This window comes from Streptopelia decaocto, assembly GCF_964273445.1.
Source record: "Streptopelia decaocto genome assembly, chromosome: 4".
In the NCBI taxonomy this organism is placed as follows: Eukaryota; Metazoa; Chordata; class Aves; order Columbiformes; family Columbidae; genus Streptopelia; species Streptopelia decaocto.
In genome coordinates this window covers 4894509-4913989 of record NC_138658.1, presented here as the reverse complement: position 1 = coordinate 4913989, position 19481 = coordinate 4894509, and the positions used below count along the sequence as shown (strand labels likewise).

The window sequence follows — 19481 nt, the reverse complement described above, 5'->3', positions numbered from 1 at the left end:
AGTTAAACACCAGCTATTCACTCCCAGCACTTATTTGGTTTTGGCAGGAGGAATTTTTTAGGAATGTATCAATTAATTCAGGATTTTCTTCTCTTATGCAGAATAACAACCCAGTGTAGGCTGTGCTTTGGATTCTGCTCCCATCTATATGGGAAGCCTGCAGATTTTTGCATGTCAGGCTTTCTGGGCTTGGGAAAAGCATCAAAGTGTCAGTTCTGGGTCTGCATTTCTTGTGAGGTTTCTAAGCACATTGCCAGAGTCTGACAGTTTGCATGATGTGAAGACTCTGGACATCTAACCTTAAAACAGCGACTAACGAACCTGTTTCTTCTGTTTTATTGCAGGCCTTCATGTGAGCTCCCCGACAGAACCGATGAGTAAGATCCCCGGTCACACTGGTGAAAAGGGCAGGTGTGGGGTGGGAGGGGGCAGCCTGAGGAAATGAAAAGTTCACGAAACAGGAGGCTCTGGGGGAAAAACGAACCGGGAGAATAGTACAGAGAAGCAGAGGAGTGATGCTCAAGTTGTAGCAATGAGTAGCTTCGCTGCGATTTCAGCTGAATGCCATGTTGGACTAGCAGATACTGGAAAGAAAACAGGGTGGGAGCACAAAAATTCAGGCCTGGTGTATTGCATGATGCAATGGAAATTTGATATAAATACAGTATTTACCAAGGAGCTTGTTCTTGTTGGGGGCTCTCATTCCTTGTCCTGTGGTTAGAAGCAGCAGGTCCCAGAGTAAGGCAAGAGTTTCCTGTATTGTCCTATTTTCCTTTCTCTGGGCTTATCAGGAAATGGTCCCTTCTCTACTGGTCCCTCCTGTTGCCAGCAAATATTTGTCCCTCCTGTTACCATGATGGATGTGTTACTCCAATGGTTATTCTGATCCCAGATCATTCCATAGCTGGAAAACACCTTCCATATTCACTTTCCAGATCCACAGAAAGTAGACAGGGTGGGCTGGCTTGTGAGAAGCTTCAGTGAATCAAGTGAATAACTGAGTTAAAGGTTTTAATTCCTTAAGCCATTTTATTCATTCAGGAGTGCTTCTTTGTAGCTGTTGTATTTCTCATTGATGGTCTCAAACAGTTAAAACGCTAACCTATGGATTTGTCTTTCCTGCATTACTCACGTCTTTGTCATTTAACAGAGAACTAGAACAAATAACCAGTGGATTTGAATCCTCAGTTTTTCTCACGAGGAGACGCTGCACAAATGCAGGGATACACATTCACATTGTTCAGTGTCATTTGTTTCTGTTGACATTTTCAGCCGGCATGCAGGGTAGCTCATTGCTGTGATAATTGCCTGCTTGCCCTGGATATCATGCAGTATATCAGGTGCGGTAGTGAAAAGGGCAGTAGTAGTTCCCCGGGAAATCTGAAGCAATCACATGGAATTACAAATTCATAAGAACGATTTCAGTCACTTGATGATGGCTCACAGTTTCCATCCTTACATTATCACCCCTCGGCAGACCGGCACCGTGGAGAGACAGCTTCTGCTTTAAAGGAAGACAGTGATTTTTCAGAGCTAAGGGTCTCAGACAATGATTGCTTCCTATACTATAGCATCAGAATATCTCAGCTGTATTGTTTAGGCACCACACAAGCACATAGTAACTGATGATTTTTCCCCAGAAGGTTTCAGTCTCTGGCCAGAGAATGAAGGGGAAGGAAACAGAAGCTAAACAATCTGCCCGAAATTCACACAGCTACACAATAGCAGAATAAAAATGAAAACACAGCTCTCTCAAATCTTTCCCTTTGCGCTACCATGAATCCACATTAATTTTTAAGTAGGACCACGTGGCTCTTAGTTACCGGGAAAATGCAGTATAGTGGTATATCCAGCAAACCTGTGGAGAAACTTGCCCATGGCTGTTCTCTGCTTTGCTCCTCTTGCATCAGGAGACAACATTTTATTACATATCTGAACAGGCCAGTATGTTGTGAGAATGGGAATATGGGCAAAGGGAGAATAGTGGAGGAAAAAATTGTTACCAAAACATTTACCAATAGTGGTCCTGAGTTTTTAAAATCAGTGCAGCAAGGAGCCCCTACAGGGTTGGGACTAACAAACCTTGTTTGTTACTGTAATTTGGCGAACTAGAATTACATGTACTGCCTATACAAAGTAAAAAATCAATCCGTAAAAAAGATGGACCTGTCATTCAGAAACCAAGGGCCAGAATACAATCTTGTTCTGCTAAAAATGGCCATAGGAAATGTTCACTTTTTCTGTTTTCTCTCCCGAAGTTCAGTGATTGTTTTTCCACAGACTGTATGCAACAAGGTAATGAATGTCTTGAGTTGTTGATAACTGACTCAAAATCAGATTAGCACCTGAAGGTAGAAACGCATTCCTTTGAATCTTCCCCTAAATAACGTCCAGAGACTCCCAAAAGTTTCTATTGTATATAACACCCAAAAGTTTCTACTGTATATAACACTCAACTCTCAAGAAAATTGCTGGCTATTGATCCTGCACCTCTTCAGACTTCTTCATCTACTATTAGCACTTTTTTTTAATTAGCAGTGAAAAATTTTGGTCTTTCTTCTTTTGGAGACAGGTCTAATTTTCACACTCTTGATTGTTTATTTGCTTGTCAAGAGGTCTCTTCTAATGTTGAACTTCCTAAAAGTGGTAAAGTTTGTAGCTCATAACCTGTAAGTGGACACGTAGATGATCCTTGGGGAGATTGTACCCATGCAACATGTGTGTTTCTTCTAGGCCATACCAGATAAACCTTTTCACCCTTCTTGCCAAGTTATCCAGGTATTATTGAGAAGAGCCACAGCTGTGAAATGGCTCGAGAACTGGGGACACAGAAATTGTTCGGGGGGGGGGGGGTGTTAATTTTTGGGGGGGGTTGTCTGGGGAGTTCTGGGAATTACATGTTAACCTGAAAGGCAATATTTCTTTTGCAAATTTAGCTCTTGGCAGTCCTGCAAGCAATTCTGGAAACAAGAACGTGCCAGAGAATGCTATCCACTATTCCAGTGAGTATTCCCGCTTCATCGTCCAGCTCTTGAGTTGTCAGTTGATCAGTTTGGCTTCCAATGAGTGATCGAAGTAGCAAAGAAATGAAACGGTCAGTTTTATTTCTAGCCTTACCAGACACAGACCCTATTACAAACCCAATTTAACTGCCTGTTAAAAAACTCCTCTCAAAGAGAAACAGAGCTTAACAAGTTGACACCACTCTCATTGGAGAGCAGCACAATTATTCCCAAGGCCTGATTCAAAGTGATAAAACTGAATTTAAAAAAGTGAACAGTCATCCCCTGAGAGAGAAGACACAAGGAAACATATGAAAATGTTGTTCATGTGCCATTATGAGTATATATTCTATTAATATATTGTTATGGAAGTATTATATGAATATATTGTTCATATTGTCACGGGAGCGAAGGACAAGGAGGGAGCCTTCTGCAGCCTCTTCAAGCACTTCCATCTTGCATGATGCATGTTACTTAATCTTATATTTTAATATTACGCATCTCTAGGCAAAGAGTGTTGCTGCAGCTCTGCTACTTCCCACCCAAAATACTGGCTTAGTAACGTTTGTTGTTTTTCCACTGTAAAGTTGTCTCTGAGTTCTCCCTCTGGTTCCATAGATGCGCACACACACACATATCTATATGAATATTAAATATTAATTGCATCAAGAGCCATCGAATATGCTGTTTCTAAATATCAGGCAGGCATGATGGCTGGTGCTGAGGAATGTGGCCACAGCCTCCCTGGACACAGGGCTTAGGCCAGCAGGCCAGAAAGTGCTAAATTTGAATGTGGTCGATTACTGCCAGAAAAATAATAATAATACTAATAAAAAAGATAACTGGGGAGAAATCAGGCTTATATATTTCCCTGGGAAAGCTTCCCTTCATTACATAATTCTTTCCTTTTTGCTTCTTGGCTGGGAAACACCTGTCAGGAAATGGCAGATGGTGGGAAATAATAAAAGGAAAGAAACGTCCTCGTTTAAAAAGGAGATCTTGCGTTTTTCTGTCCCTGGTTGTAAGCGCTGTGGGGAATGTTACTGCATTATGTAACTCCTCGGTGCCTTTCTGGGTGTACAATGTTAAAAGAGTTGCTTCAGTTGCTGAATTTCAGATGAGCCTTATTTTCAAAAAAAAAGAGGAAAAAATAAATCGCATGTATCAAAAATTTATTCCTGAAAGATGACTATTTTGCAAAGCCTTTGAGGGCCATCAACGCTGGGTGTGAATTGTGAATATTTCCATTGAGATTATGGTGGTCCCAGTGGGGCAGGTGGTAGAACCTCGCTCTCCAACAAAAATAATGGGTGAAACCAGGTCTAGAAGGCAGCACAAGTGCCAGGGAAGGACTAAGGGTGGGGGAAGGAAGGTGCCTAAATCCTCCCTCCCCAAACCCTGCGAGTCTGAGGCTCACGGGGAAGAATAACAGGAGCAGCAGGTTACCTGCTCCGGCGAAACGAGTCATGTTTGGTGAAGTGGAGCTGGAGGAGCCTCTCGCCTTTGTGTCCGCGAGTGCCGGCACATGGAGGCGATGCAAGGCAAGGGCAGCGGCAAAAATCGTGTTCTCACAGAGTCACAGAATGTCAGGGGTTGGAAGGGCCCTGGAAAGCTCATCCAGTGCAATCCCCCCATGGAGCAGGAACACCCAGATGAGGTTACACAGGAAGGTGTCCAGGCGGGTTGGAATGTCTGCAGAGAAGGAGACTCCACAACCCCCTGGGCAGCCTGGGCCAGGCTCTGCCACCCTCACTGAGAAGAAGCTTCTTCTCATATTTAAGTGGAACCTCTTGTGTTTCAGTTTGAACCCATTACCCCTTGTCCAATCATTGGTTGTCACCAAGAAGAGCCTGGCTCCATCCTCCTGACACTCACCCTTTACATATTTATAACCATTAATGAGGTGGCCCCTCAGTCTCCTCCAAGCTCCTGAGCCCCAGCTCCCTCAGCCTTTCCTCACACGGGAGATGCTCCACTCCCTTCAGCATCTTTGTTGCCCTCTTTTGTTCTCCCTTTTTTACAGGTGTTATCTTGCCAATTGTCATCACCTTGATAGTCATCACCCTCGCTGCCTTCTCGCTGGTTGCTTTGTACAGAATGTGCCAGAAGAAAACTCCAGGTATTTGGTTCGCTTTCTCTGAGAAGGGAAAAAATATATATATCTATGTGCTTTTTATTATTAAAAGATCTCTGAAGCCTTTTTAGATTACTTTAATCACAGATGTCGCAGTAGACTGATAGGAAAGCTTCTTGTATTTCAAAGTATTTTGCCTGAAGTAGGAAAGTAACACTTCATTTTCAAAATCAGTATGAAGAACAGAGGGAGCAAAAATGTCTCTGATTTTTGGAGATTATATAACGCCATAAAGCTTTTTGTTCATGCTTTTGCAGCTACAAATTGCTAACAAACAGCTGTGCAACAACACTCAGTCAATCAGGTAGAAAAAGACAGTGAAAACTGAGTTTGGAGATCTTGTTTAACAACATCACTATATTTATCTCTGTTCTAGATATGGGCAAAGATATACCACTTCTTTCTTTCAGGAAATACCTGATATATGCATACATATGCACATATACATTACATATAAGTAAAATTTTCCAGTTACAGTATAATGTACACAGGAACAAACTCCCTGAGCAAACAGTGTTTTCAGAAACAGTCATTTTGACAGAGCAGCTAAAGCCAGTATCTGTTTTGCTGCTGTCTGTTAAGTACTGAAGACAACAAGCTATAATTCCATTCAATTCCATTTGCCAAATGCTTCAGCGAGTTGCCTAAGTGGGCCACAGGCAAGTGTGAAAACCTGATCTGAATCCAGACTGTGGTTTTCCTCTCCCTGTGAACTGGCATGAATTAGGAGACCTGTGCAAACCTTCAGCTGTGAAATCACTGGGCCTTGGCAATATAAACCAGAGCGGTGAAGCTGCAGACCAAGGCAAACGGTGTGTCACAACCAATTTAGCCAACGACATGGAAAACCAGACTCGGATAAACAAAGGAAGGTGTGAGGAATTTACTGAATATTCAGAGGCAAGAGATATATAACACTGCGATAGCTATGTCTAAATGTTTGCTGAAGTGATTTCTAGCAGTCAAAATGGTATTAATATTGTTCTTTCTTCCAGAGAGACAAGAAAACGGCACTGAACAGTAGGTTGAATCCTGTCTTTTCATTGCTTTGAGATCTATCATGGGGCACTTGTGAATGCGGCAGATTCTGCATGAAATTTTATTTGGTCTTTCCCTGGTTAAACATAATAAGTGGTTGCACCCCAAAGAGAAATATCCTGTTGAAAGAGATGCGCTTGCAGTCACCGCATACCTGTATGCATGATAAGCAGCTGTGCCAGCATGCATAGAAATGTGATGGCTCTCAAGTGTTTTGCAGAGAATCCTTTTGGAATGGATAAACAACTTGTGCTATGCCACAGGGTCTATTGGCCCAGTCCTTTTTTCTCTCTTTTACCAGTTTTTGCCCCATTGATTTTTTTTTTTTCCCCTTATCCTTTCCTACTCCCTTTTTTTTGGTTCATGTTTGCTTTCTTCTCAATGTTTTTTAGTCTGGATTATTTTTCTCGTGTCCCTCATTATTTCATGTTCCTTTGCCTCATCTTCTCTCCACTAGTCCATTTGCAGAGGCTCATTTAGAACAGTATTGGCGTAAGGAATTTGAGGAGAGTGAAACTGAGAAAGATCCATGAGAAGATATGTAGTAGAGACCACTCAGTCTGGCTGTGGCCTCTGTGTTTTGTATGGCCAAAAGCAACACTTGGGCTGTGATTTACTTGCTAGCCCTGACTCCCTGGACATCTGAAGCGCAATCCTTCTTGCAATTCAACATGGCTAAAAGCCTTGTTTTGACAGAGAAAAATGATCACTCTGTCTTTTTCCATAGATGTACTTCTTCTATGGAGCCCTAGATTGAACCTAGAGTCATGCAACTTGATTTATTATACATTTTAAGTGAAAGCTGTTTTCAAGGATTTTGGTATATGGTGTTTTCCACAACCAAGAGTTACACATGATCCCATGCAAAGCCCATTTCAAGCCTACCAGTGTAGGCTGGCACAGGTGCTGCCTCCTCCGGGTCATAACATTAGAGTTTTGTTTAGCTGACCAACACACATGCTGATGGTCTGATTAAATGTTTTCTGACTTCAACAGGGCCCAGTCAGATAAGGAAGGAGTCAAACTTCTTTCTGTGAAGACAACTTCTGCTGAGACTGGTGAGCGTTTCCTCTATGTGTGTGTCTGTCTCCCTCTCTGGGTCCAGAGAAGAGCAGTTTTCGGATGTCATTTCCAATAGCAAAACCATCTTCAGCTCCTCTCAGGTCCAAGTCAGTGCAAACAATTTATCTAGAGCGCAAATCCCCAGATTGGGAGCCTGTGCATCTGTAGAGCAGCTGCACTGTGTGTGCTATTGGTATTTGGGAGTGAGAAGTATGACTGGGAATATAATTTTTATAAATCGCTGATGTTAAGTGATCTACAGGTGGGTGTGTTCTGGAGTAATGGTGATTATGGGATTTATCAGCTAGATCTGGCTATACAAGGAAGTTTGAGGACTGGTAACATCCCATGGACCAGAAGGTTTGGGAGTCAGTGCTGTATGTAAACAGGGCTGTGCTGGAGCTGGTGTTGGCAGCGTTCAGTCAACCTTGTACCCAGCCACCTTTTTCACTGAAAATCCTACTCTTATTGCAAATTCCTCTGTCTTGTTGCTTCACTGATCCAGTTTCTTACAAAAAAAAAAGTGGTAATGAAACCCAAAGGAACAGAGGTTATAGATAACGTGCACAAAAGAAAGCAAAATCTCATCAGTATAAGCAAAGAGATGGATGCACTTATAGGTTCTACAAGAAACAGAGTACCACAAAATAACACTGAGGCAGAACAAAATTCTAAATAATCTGATTCCCAGCTATTCAACAACAGCAAAACCAAAGAAAGAAACCTCTGATGGGAGGGCGACTCATGGTGAAACTTCTTCCCTTCACCCATTGCAGTTTGTTTCCTCAACCGTGTAGGTCCCACCTTTTCTCTCACCTCATCTGCAGAAATCCTCCAGGAAAAACAGCCTCTTGATGCTTTTTTAGGGTAAATGAGAATGACTCGGGCTCACTGTTTTTTTCACAAGATGAGATCTCGTGCCTGTTAATCAGCTACTGGTTCACCAAGCATCCAAATAACTTCCATCCAGTAGATGCTTGATATTCTTTTCTACTGAAGTATGATGTATGCGTGCTATAATTGGAAAGTATGAGTCATAACCACTTAGAAGACAAGATTCTTGTCCTCTTCTCATTAATACAATTCATATTTAAACTAGCTACCATTTTTTTCTTGAATTCTTGCATCTTTATATGTTTCAAAATTAAACGTGCTTTCACAGAAATGGAAGTCCTGCTTTTCCCTAGGTTTTCAGGCACACTTTGCTTCTTAAATTAAAAGCAGCCTGAAAGAAGGGCCTGTTTTCTTACAGAAATGTTTGTCAGTCATACAGGTATTTTCAAATATGTTAGGATGCCTGCCCATTTGAATAAGATTTACTGGCTACATGAAAACTTAGGCGTTTCTTATAGTGCAGATAGAAACCTGAGAAATGTCTGACTTGTGGTCCCTCTTACAACTGCTGAAAACAATTGCACTGCATAAAACTTCTTTACATGTTTTCTGCTTTTTTCCTTTTTAGACACATGAAATCCAGCTCAATTAAAAGGTGAATTAATTGTTCAGCCATTTAGAAAGTGTGTGTTGTAGCTACCTCTGTACACACCAACAAAGCTACGAAAGATTTTGACTAAAACTAGAAAGTTCTGAAGAGCATTAATTATTTTTTTTTTTACTCTTTATTCCAAAGGGAAGATTTTGAGATTATATAACTGTGTTAAAAACGTGTAAAAACATATATACAAACCAAATAAGGATAGGAGCCACAAACTGCTCAAGCAGGCAACCTAGAAAAGCCGTGTGTCAGTGTTGTGCGTGATATATCTTGATCAAAGGTTATGGTGAGTTTAATCTTGCCTTATTTTATCTATGTAAAAACTAAGCCAGCTGCACATGGTCAGTTGAAAGAGATGTATGTATCCAGAGGGCTATTTATCCTATCTGTCTTGGGCATGTATCTTGAACTGGAATGTGTTGACCTATGGAGGTCCATTGACTACAGAAGGATCCTGTTTTAGGACTTCTAAAATTAGGATCTGACTGTAAATTGAAAGAAAAAACCCACTCCTTTTTCAGAAGCTATGCTTCTGAATTAAGTTTAATCAAGGACATTATTTCAAATACCTACAATTAATGTGAAAGAATACAGGAAAACATTAAGCCTGGACTAAAGAAATAATTTTTAATGGAGCGGTATCATCAGGGCACTAGGTAAAACTGAGCTTTAATATTGCCGTGTTTTAAAACTCTTCTTAGAAAGATGGGGTCACTGATGGTTGAGAATTGATGTAAAGCAAAAAAAGCAGACAAAACTAAACACCTTTAAATTTTCATGCACATTTGGCAGTGAACTGCAATGCCCAACACAAGGTAAGTGCCTGTACTTGCATCTTATCTGAAAACGCAGCCTGGATAAAAATGCTCAGGTTACTGAATCATTGCAGAAGTTTTACACTAATGTGCAAATGCAGGACTTACCACAGCTGTTCCGTGTTGACTATACAGACAAATTTAGGGTGGCTCTTCCTAGGGAGAAAAGATGGTTTTCTGTGGCACAGAGCTCCAGAAAATCTACCTGCAAAAATATTTCTTATTTGGGATTCAATATAGCTCACAGAACTGCATGATTGATTTGTCAGTGGTAGATACATTTCCCGAGAATATAAATGGAGGGTTTTGCTTGAATACTAAGAGGTCAATACCATCATCAGTGGTGTTAATGATAAAGTATTGTCTGTCTCGAAAACATACCTAAGTTTTGCTGTGAGGGTTCTTGCGTATTTCGCTGAAAAACAGCGAAGGTATTGATCACCTTTTAGGACTCATGAAAAATGTTGAGGGATGGAAATGCCTCAGTAACAGAAAAGTTGAGGAATAGAAATTGGAGTAAGGCTACTCCATACAGATTAATGACTTTTTATAGAAAAATTGATACTTGAGTAATGACTTGAAAATTTTCTTTTATGGCCGTTGCCTGAAGTACCCATTCTGGAGCAGGTAAAATGTATGAGGAGCCTTTATAGCGGGAGCACACTAGTTCAATATTCAATATAAAGTCTCATAGGAGTGTGGCAGGTGACGTAATATTTCAGAGTTTTTAGGTATAATCCTGGCACCTAAGCAGAAGCTGATTCATTAGGTCATGTTTTCTAACCCGTGTGTGCTCTTTTGAGATGATAGAGCAGGATGTGGCTCACTCGGCTTGTAGGGGTATTGCCTGTTCTGCATTGAATTTGCTGGAAGGATATTAAGTGTGTCAAAGCTGATGGGGCTCAGATTTTGTTGAGGCACTTGGAATGGAAGGTGTCCATCTGCACTGGGGCTTCCCGAGACACCCACTGTGGACGCAAATGAAAATTCAAGCATTGCTACTAAACAAAGCTGGGAAAATGTACCAGGCTGACGTGGATATTTCAGGAGAGACCTGACCTGTCTCATGTGAAACACCCTTAACTTATTGTATTCACGCTGGAGAAAGGGATCACTCAATATCTAGAGGTGCTCTCAGACAGTACAAAATAGTGCGAACCGAAGACATAGAACAACCAGCATTCCCCATATCCTCCACATCTCTTCCAAAAGCTACTGTTGGTTAACAGTAATAACAACCTCAGGACTGCTATCTGCTGCTTCAGCTGGATGTGCCTCCTGCCTGTAGATGTTCGTAGCATTTCTTGGGTGCATCTCTTGCACAAAATGGGCTGCCTGCCTTGAAGATATGTGGGATTTCATGGCATAGATTAACTGAACCCCATAACTTCAATCACTTTGGAGATGATCCTAGTTTATGCTTGCAGCATTTTTCTGGACTTGCTGAATTTCCAAAGCCTTCTCTGTAAAGGCTCTCAGGATTCCTGGTCTTTGATATCAGAGGCTGGTGACTGCACTACACATAGTGACCGACCACCAAAATCATCCCAGAACAAAGGAAAAACCCTTTTTCTTGTTCAGCACAGAAACTTGCCTCAGTCATTGGAATACACCTAAAGTTCAGCATCTGATGAGACAGCCCAGGGTCTGGATCTGGAAAACCCTGTGGTCTTCTGAAATGACGTGGTTGAGTGACAATACCTTCTTCACCGCTTCCCACAAATCTCCAAATGCTGAGGCTGTTTAACTGTTCTGCTCACACACCAAACCACAGATGTAGCTGTGGTACAGCCGGACAAATCAGGAGCTGGGGCAGAGTATTCTTCCTCCTTGGTTTCTATGATGCGGAGCACATTTGAGCATGGACCGTGTCATTTAAGGAGGTAAGAAATATTTGGCTTTATCTCATTGGGAGCCCAGCCCAGAGAAATTTACCCCTGCCATTGGGTTCTATAGCGGGCCGTGGGGTTTCTCAACATACACTGGTAGTTTCACCTCTCTCTCATTTTGTGTAGGACCCAGGTGGATGCCTTTAAGGGGAGGGGAGCTGTGTCTATAGGTGACTCACTCTGGCACTCAAAATTCCCTTCCCTCCTCCTCTCACTTGTGAGATAAGCAATGCAGGTCAGCGGGGAGCGGTCTGTTGGCATGCTGTGTGCTTAGGAGCAGTAAGACCTGGTGTTCCTGCTCATGTGAGGAGATAAAATCAAGTATTTCTTATTTTCCCTGCAGGGAGAAAATCTAGAAGCTGCTTCATAGAAAATGATCCCCGTGCAACAGTGAAACAGATCAAGTACCTGCTTCTTTTTCCTTCTCTTTCTCATTTACTGATACTGTATTATTTTTTTTTTTACAACTTTGTATTGTATAACAGCCTGAAGTTGTGTTTTCTTTGTTTACGGGAACTGAAGAATAAACTTCCTCAGCTTTTTTGCAGCTCATGGCTGGATTCTGTTCGTGTTTACTTGCACCACAAAGATCTCACTGCACACACTTCCCAGCTGAGACTATTGGGCAAAGCTGTAGTCAAAAAACATTAAATAGCACATGCTTCCTTCTATATTTCTGATCCTGTTTGTGAGCCGTTTATATTTGTAAGAGCGGGGAATTGCGCAGATCCTGCTGTCCGGCTATGGGGGCGAGGAGCGGTTTGCAGGGGCACAGGTGCAGTGGGTGGCAGGGAAGTTCAGTGTGGTAAAAATAGACATTTGGATTCCTGTGCCTGCAGAAGTAGTTCTATACTTGTATTAAAAAAAATACATTTCTGCAATCGTATTTTATGAAAAACTTGCTTTAATTCTTTGCTCCAAACCAGGTTGCCACTTACAAGCAATTTCTCAGCAGTGGATATTACAGTGAAATAACAGCGCAAGTAATTTTTTCTTACAGACAATGTAGTCCGAGATGCAGTACAACCTATTTTTATGTCAAAGACTATTTTTTATATTGGTTTTCTTCCGGCTTTCACAATAACATCAAAGAGGGATTTGCCCAGGTCCAAGACTTTCTGTACTCATAATGATATGACCTGTTAACTCTCCTTTATATCACCATGTTCTGCAGTGTATGTGTATTCTGAACAATATATTCAGATTCCGAATCAAACTGGGGGGAGGAAATGACAGTGAGATTAATACAACAGCCTCCCAAAAAAAAATAAAAGAGACAAGAAATGTTTGTTTCAGAGTTTCAAAACTGATTTTATACAATCGATAATTTCAGCTGATTATGTGTCCATTACTTATTCACATATAACGGCACCAGGATGCAACATTAACAGTCAGAAATGACTATATTTGTGAGAGCGAAAAGTCAAATTAAATACCACATAAGTGAAAATTTAATTAGGAAGAAAAGCTTGGCATTTTCACTGAAGTACTATTATTTCCCTAGTTAAACGTTTAACTTTGCAGAGCCCTCAGTATCTGTGTACTCAGTCTGCTTCCCGTGCACTTCAAACAAATATGCTGAAGGATCAGGAGTTATGAATACAGAATTTTTCCTATTACATCTTCCGTATTGTCATCCTTTTAAAGCAGCACGCATTGGTGCATATTGCCAATTTACTGGGGTGACTGGACGATGGGGGCTCCAGCAGAAGGGTCCGAGAGTCTTGGAGATGCCCCGAATCAGAGGTTGTGTCTTTGATGGTTCATAGTTCTTGGAGGCTTTTACTTCCATGAATTTGCCTTATCCCCTGCGGCACCTGCAGCCTCCTGCGGCAATAAGATAGACAGTTTAACTGCAGATCTATCTGTATTATATGACAGTAATGTTTAGAGACTTCAAGGTGCCACTGTATTTGTGTTTACAATCCAATTTCAGACAAAAATCACCAAAGAGGTGCAACACAGGAGGCTGAGAGGGAGAATAAAGGGTTTAATGGAAGAGTTTACTTGTCAGCTAAAATTTCCGTGTCATTTTCATTTCATTTTCCAAATATTCTGCCTAAGGCCTCTTTCTCGAGCTGTGCATCTTTTCTTTCAAGGTAGGACCCAGGCAAAGGGGGTCACGTTGCACTTGCAGCCGACAGAACCTTTTTAGCTGCACCAAATACTTCCTTCCAGTTCCCTTCATCTCCCATTTTTCACAGTCCGCTCATTCACTTACCGAAGTGGACAAACACACGATGAATTTTCAACCCATTAGCAGGAAATCATTGCCACGGTACCTATTAAATTGGATCAACTGATAACTTTACGCAAGACACTGTATAACTGTATTGTGAGAAGCTGATGGTTCAAGTCTCTCTTGATACTTTCCATGTCCTAACGTGCAGCAATAGAGGTTGAGTGTGTCATCCTCCCCTAAACTCATAATCCAGAATCAACAAAAGCCAAATTTTCACTGATGTTGTTCAGCAAATCCGCTCTTGTTGGTATATTTTGCATAGCTCTACCCTTTCTCCCTTGACAGCAGCCTTCATTTCACAGAGGTAAGCTGTCTAGACTGGTTGAGCATCGCCACTTCACTGCGTATTTTCTCCATCAGCCAGTTTGGTGTGAAATCATTTCTTCATTCAACTAAAATATCATCTGTTCTAACAAAATACTAAACACAAGGTGTTTTTTTTTCATTTCCCTTGTGGGAAGCAATGTCTAATCCATTGTTTTTAGTGGGTGATGGTTTGCGAGCAAGTTTGGTTTTTTGCGGTCTTGGAATTTAGTCGGTTAAGGTTGTTTTGAGATCAACAAAATTGTCTTCCCGCTTGCAACTCACCTGCTCTTTGTGCTGCAGCTGAATCTTTGGCACATCATCAAACTGCTGAGCCATTAGACTCCAAAATTGTTGTAGGCACCTCTCTGTGCAGACTTTAGGTGTCCTGCAGCCCCGGGTCTAAAACCATGTGTTACCCTTGTTACTCTAGAACAGAGAGCGTCTGTGTGACCATTTCTCCTCCAGTATATCACCATTCTGTCTTCATCACTGGATTGTTAATAGGCACTAATGATTATATACCCTGTAATGTAAACATCTTCAGACACATTTGCCACCATGGAGCAGCAATAACTTGGTTTTGGTTTGGAATTCTTGCAGGCTCCTGCCCTCTCGGAGTGCAGTGGCAAAGCAATGCAACTACCTGCGTGGAAACCTCATCAGACAAATTAAGAAATTAGAGTTGTTGAAAAACTCACTTCTTTGCTAGTACAAAACTATGAAGTATTTGAGCTGATCCACTTTATTCCAACTTTTCGAAACAATGTTTTTATCTAACAAAAAACTTTTCACCTGCCACAAACGTATCAATCTTCTTGAAACGTTTCATTTTTTCTACCAGAAGCTTAGGCTTTCCTTTTCTCTAAAAACTTACATTATGAATTATTGAAGCGGTTCCTGAAGGCCTTTTTAGCTGAAATTTAACATCATCAGAACTTCTGACACTCCGACGTAACAATACTTTATGATGTTTTTTGAAATTATTTTATCCAAAATTGAACACTTGAGAAGTGAACACCGTTCCATTATTGAAGAATTTTCAGTGTTTCTCTTCTCACCCCATTAGATACCAAGTTTTCCATCATCTCCAGAAGGCTGCACTAAATTAAAGAGCCCTTTTTGCTGCCGAGAAAAGCCGTCTGAAAACCACTGATGAGCCTTTTTCATCTTCTTCAGGAGTGCAACTATTTAATTTGACTGCTAATTATTTAAACGCCTAATCAGTGAATTTGTTATAATCCCGATTTGTATTACAATTTCCAACCCCAGGCTATATATCGCACATGAGATTTTTAATGTATATTCACTTTTGCTAGAATGCAGTACATCTCCTCCCTTTCTTGCCTCTCGTGTACATGTCAGACATTAAATTGTCTCCGGCAGGTGAGCAGAGAAGCAGAAGGTGGTTCCCTGGAGCTATTTGGATTTCCATGGGGTTCCATCCAGTCTGGGGATGCCATTCCCTCTCCATCTCCATGTAGGAATCTCTGATGCAAAGAAATCTCACCGGCGTTCCTGGAACACGTGTTTGGAAACAGGATGGCTGTGAATACATCCTCATCTGGAGGCTTATTTGTCTGCCTCGAATTGCTGGCAGCAGCTCCGCTTCTCCAGGGAAAGAGGAGTGAGAACTGTCTGTAATCCCTGACTGAAGTTGTTTGATGTTCATTTTCCTGCTTCGGAGGAACTGAGCTGCTCTCAGTGATGTCAGCAAAAACATAATTTTATAGTTATATCTCTTTTCTGATATATTATTTAATGTTCTAATCATAGTTTAAAATTAATTGAAATCTTACGCCTTTTCTAACCCCTTGAGAACTGCCTTGGAAATACTTTGTGGTAGCGACCCACCGTTTGAGAGCAAATCACAGGGGAAATAAGCTATAAAACACAGAAAAATAGTAAAAATCTATTGTGTGGATGGCTTTTGCTCATTAAGTCTGACAAGGAGACTGGCTGGTTTGTATGGTGGGCAGTGATGTGTTCCCACTAGACTCCTTTGTCGTTTTGTGTCTGCATGTTTAACTGATGCAAATATATATATTTTCTGTTTCTTAGGAGAACACCCATCTCAGGGGAAGAATAAAACTCGACAACTCTTCACACCTCAGCAATAAATATGTAAGTTAATTGCTTTTGTCATGTCCTGTAATGTTAGTGTTTGTTAGTCTTGTTAATACTTGTTAGTCTCAGTATTGTGCCGTGTAACTAAACAAAAGGGTTAAAAATGCAAAACATAAAGAGCAGTGACTTCAGTTGGTGGAAGCCTCAAGGAACAGTGGTTTAAACAAAGCTCAGCTTGAGCAGACCATCACGACAAGAGTCCCAGGCGAACTGAGGGGCTGAAGAAGCTGCAGACCTCTCTAGGCATAGCATTTGGCTTTAACTGTTCGGCATCTCCTGGCTGTAATTCCACAGGTGAATTTTCTTCCTGTTTGTGTAAGAAGTAAGAGATTCTTAAAGGCAGTTACCTATAAAAAATGGAACTTGGTACCTAGAAGCGTTCAGCTCCTTTGGTTTCATGAAAAATCTGTGTCCATTCCACATCATACTTTCGTTGAGGTGGTTTATTTTAGCTTGAAATCCTTGGTGGCTAAGGTGCAAAACTGGCAGGTGTTGGACAGCATTTTTATGTGTGTGAGGGCAGAGACTGTCAGGGCACCCCCAAAACCCACTGTTTGTGATGTGGGCGCTGCATTTTCCTTCACGCACGAAGCTTTCTCAGGCACCACGATCTCCATTTCCCATGGAGTTGCGAGGAAACATCGTCCCTTGCTGAGGGCAGTGGGAAGGACCCTGTGTGACCAGGGTGCTGATGGGAGGTAGAGAAGCAGGTTGGCCTGAGGAACCAGGTGTCACAGCATGTGTGGGATGGACAAGACAAAGATTTTGGCCCAGACAAAGCCCAGACTTCAACCATCGTTGCAGGATGAAGCCCCTCTAGAACAGGTCCCGTCGCACTCCACTGAGATCTGGTTGACCAGAAATGTGGAGAGACCTTTTTGCAAAACATCTTTGATGTTTTGGGGCCATTCTCATTTCCACTAGGATGTACAAACTGGGCTTTCCTGATGCCAACAGTGAGGACAAAATGACATTTGCCCCTTGAATTAGAGCAGCAGAATGCAACTTTACCTACATTATCAAAAAACCCAGAGGTGATTCTCTTTGTGCAGATGTGGGACAATGTACAATGGGTTTACTCCTTATTGTATATCCCATATTTGATTTACTCTATGTCATCCATTTCAAATTACTCTTATGTTGCTGAACAACCTTACGTGAAGTAATAATCTTGTTGTTGTTTCAGACGTGAAGCAGCCTGTTTTATCACAAGACGCACAAACTTCCCACCAAAGTCGCGGTTCCACAGGAAACGTGGAGCAGCTGAAGCTTTTTACCAGGCAGGACACTTGCATTCATGACCAGCTCTTGACTTCTGAATCTCAGGTGTCTCCTGTCCCTTCTGGAATGACATGTAATTTTTGATGGCTTAATAACTGGTATATCGTATGTATTTATTATTTTCACATATAGTAAGAGCAGAAAAACTTTCAAGAAGGTTGAAGAGAATTTAAAAATCAAGTGATGTTTGCATAGTAGTTACTGAAAGCATTTTCTGTACATACAGGAAGGAATATGTTAACAGATTTTGTTGAACTTGTGGTAGATAGGGTTCTTTTAATTGTATGTAGCAAAATACAAACAGGGCCAGACCCTTGAAACAGTACTGGGCAAATTGCCACTATGAAAATGAATTCAGTGATTTCCACGAGACTCCTCACTGTAGCACACACTTCACTTGTCAGAAATGTTTACAGCATGGGATGCCTGGGTGAAATGCTGAAGCGTGCGCTTTTTCCTGTGAAGGGAGGAATATACCTTGCACTGAGGCTCTTTGAAGTTCTGTAAATTACTGGATATGATCTTTGTAATGTAGCAGGCAACATAGTTGATTTTCACCTGTTCCTTGGCTAATTGCATTACACACGCTATAAATGTCTCCTATATAGCCTGGGGCGCACAGTGGGGGCCAGCAAGATAAGCAATTTTACAGATGAACCTTTTTCCCTCTGTTCTGAGCAATGCATGGGATTCCTGTGGGTTGTTGAATAACTCTGGAAGTTTAAAGAGTGTTTCAAGTGCTAATTACAGACTCTCTTAATTTGTACAGAGCTGGCAATTCAAAAATATCAAGTAGCGCTTCTACCTGCATGTATCCTACTTTTCTAGAGCTATAAATGTTTGAAGATTATTTTACTGTGAGCATCTGCTCGGTCTCAATCCACTGGCTCGGGTAGAGTGCCAAGAACCTCCATTGTTTTATTGGTGAATGGAACAATGACAACTGGTGCTGTAAGTGCAGGACCAGGAGCCAGCGCAATGATCTAAGTTTTCATACTTATTGATACAATGCTTTTGAGGAACTTCTCGCTCTGAAACAGTAAAACTTAACTAGCAATGTGGTAAGAGATTGAGCAGATCTGCTAGTTCATGTTTGTACAGGATGCTGAAATGTGTTCATTGCCCTGTGCTTGACCGTTGCCCTTATTTCCACTTTGATGGGACTAATAATCCTCTGTCTAAGCGACACCAAGAGAAACTTCTGATGAAGCTCTGTAAAAGATGGGGAACCAACAAGTGTCCTCAATGCTGCAGCTGAACTTAGGTGGATCCTCGATTCCTGGATCACTTGGGTCGCTCAGGAGCAGAGGAGTCTTGGATACCTACTTTGGAAAGGTCAGGCCATCTAAAATACACTAGTTGGCATCTGCAGCTACTCAGATTCCTGACTGCTAAAGTTTCCTGTGTAAAAAAGCAATCATTGTGGATTTTCATATTGATTTAAAAAATACATTTTGTAGCATGTTGCATCATACTGAAAGTGCACTAGAAAAAAGCAGAGAAAGATTGTGAAATACATGTATATGTGTTTGCACAAAAATTGTTCACAAAATACCATGGCGTGTCAAGAAAAAAAAAATTAACTGCTTATTAAAAGTTATTCTCTTTATTAAGCGGCTCTTATTTTTCTCATTGCAGAAATGCAATTCATTACCCATTCCTCATACAACTGTTGTTCGTTATTGTGTGTTCCTATAGCTCAGAGTGAGGTGAACTCTTTATGGTGAGCCTGGAGGGCAGGCGTTAGATACTCTGGGCATGGTTGTGGGTGTGTGTGAAGCTGAAGAGGTGGGTTTAGTGGGGAACAGAAATGGAGAACCTGTGATCCTCTTAACCCCTGAGCTTGTGGTAAATGGAAACGTGAACTTCCATCCTTGTGAAGGATCAGGATCCTTCCCCTGTTCAGTTCTGGGCCCCTCAGGTCAGGAAAGAGATTGAAGTGCTGGAGCGGGTCCAGAGAAGAGCAACAAGACTGGGGAAGGGACTTGAACACAAGAGCTATGGGGAGAGGCTGAGGGAGCTGGGCTTGTTTAGTCTGGAGAAGAGGAGGCTTAGAGGTGAGCTCAGCACTCTCTAGAACTACCTGAAGGGCA

General features: G+C 41.5%; 1 protein-coding gene across 3 annotated transcripts in view; it reads left to right on the top strand.

The window, feature by feature from the left end:
- EMCN (endomucin) overlaps nucleotides 1–18997 on the top strand; it is a 49910-nt gene extending 30913 nt beyond the window's left edge. The window contains exons 6-12 of one of the 3 annotated variants that reach the window (XR_014183880.1): nucleotides 345–377; nucleotides 2937–3002; nucleotides 5026–5121; nucleotides 6132–6156; nucleotides 7171–7232; nucleotides 8034–11429; nucleotides 11779–11982. Coding sequence is in view for 2 of the 3 variants with exons in the window: in XM_082050751.1 (XP_081906877.1) it covers nucleotides 345–377; nucleotides 2937–3002; nucleotides 5026–5121; nucleotides 6132–6156; nucleotides 7171–7232; nucleotides 8034–8107 (356 nt within the window). In the remaining variant the exon portion in view is untranslated. Of the gene's footprint in view, nucleotides 1–344; nucleotides 378–2936; nucleotides 3003–5025; nucleotides 5122–6131; nucleotides 6157–7170; nucleotides 7233–8033; nucleotides 11983–16041; nucleotides 16105–17293 lie in introns of those variants that run through there. The other 2 variants (XM_082050752.1, XM_082050751.1) reach the window with 2 other exon arrangements.
- The last annotated feature ends 484 nt before the right edge of the window (nucleotides 18998–19481 follow it).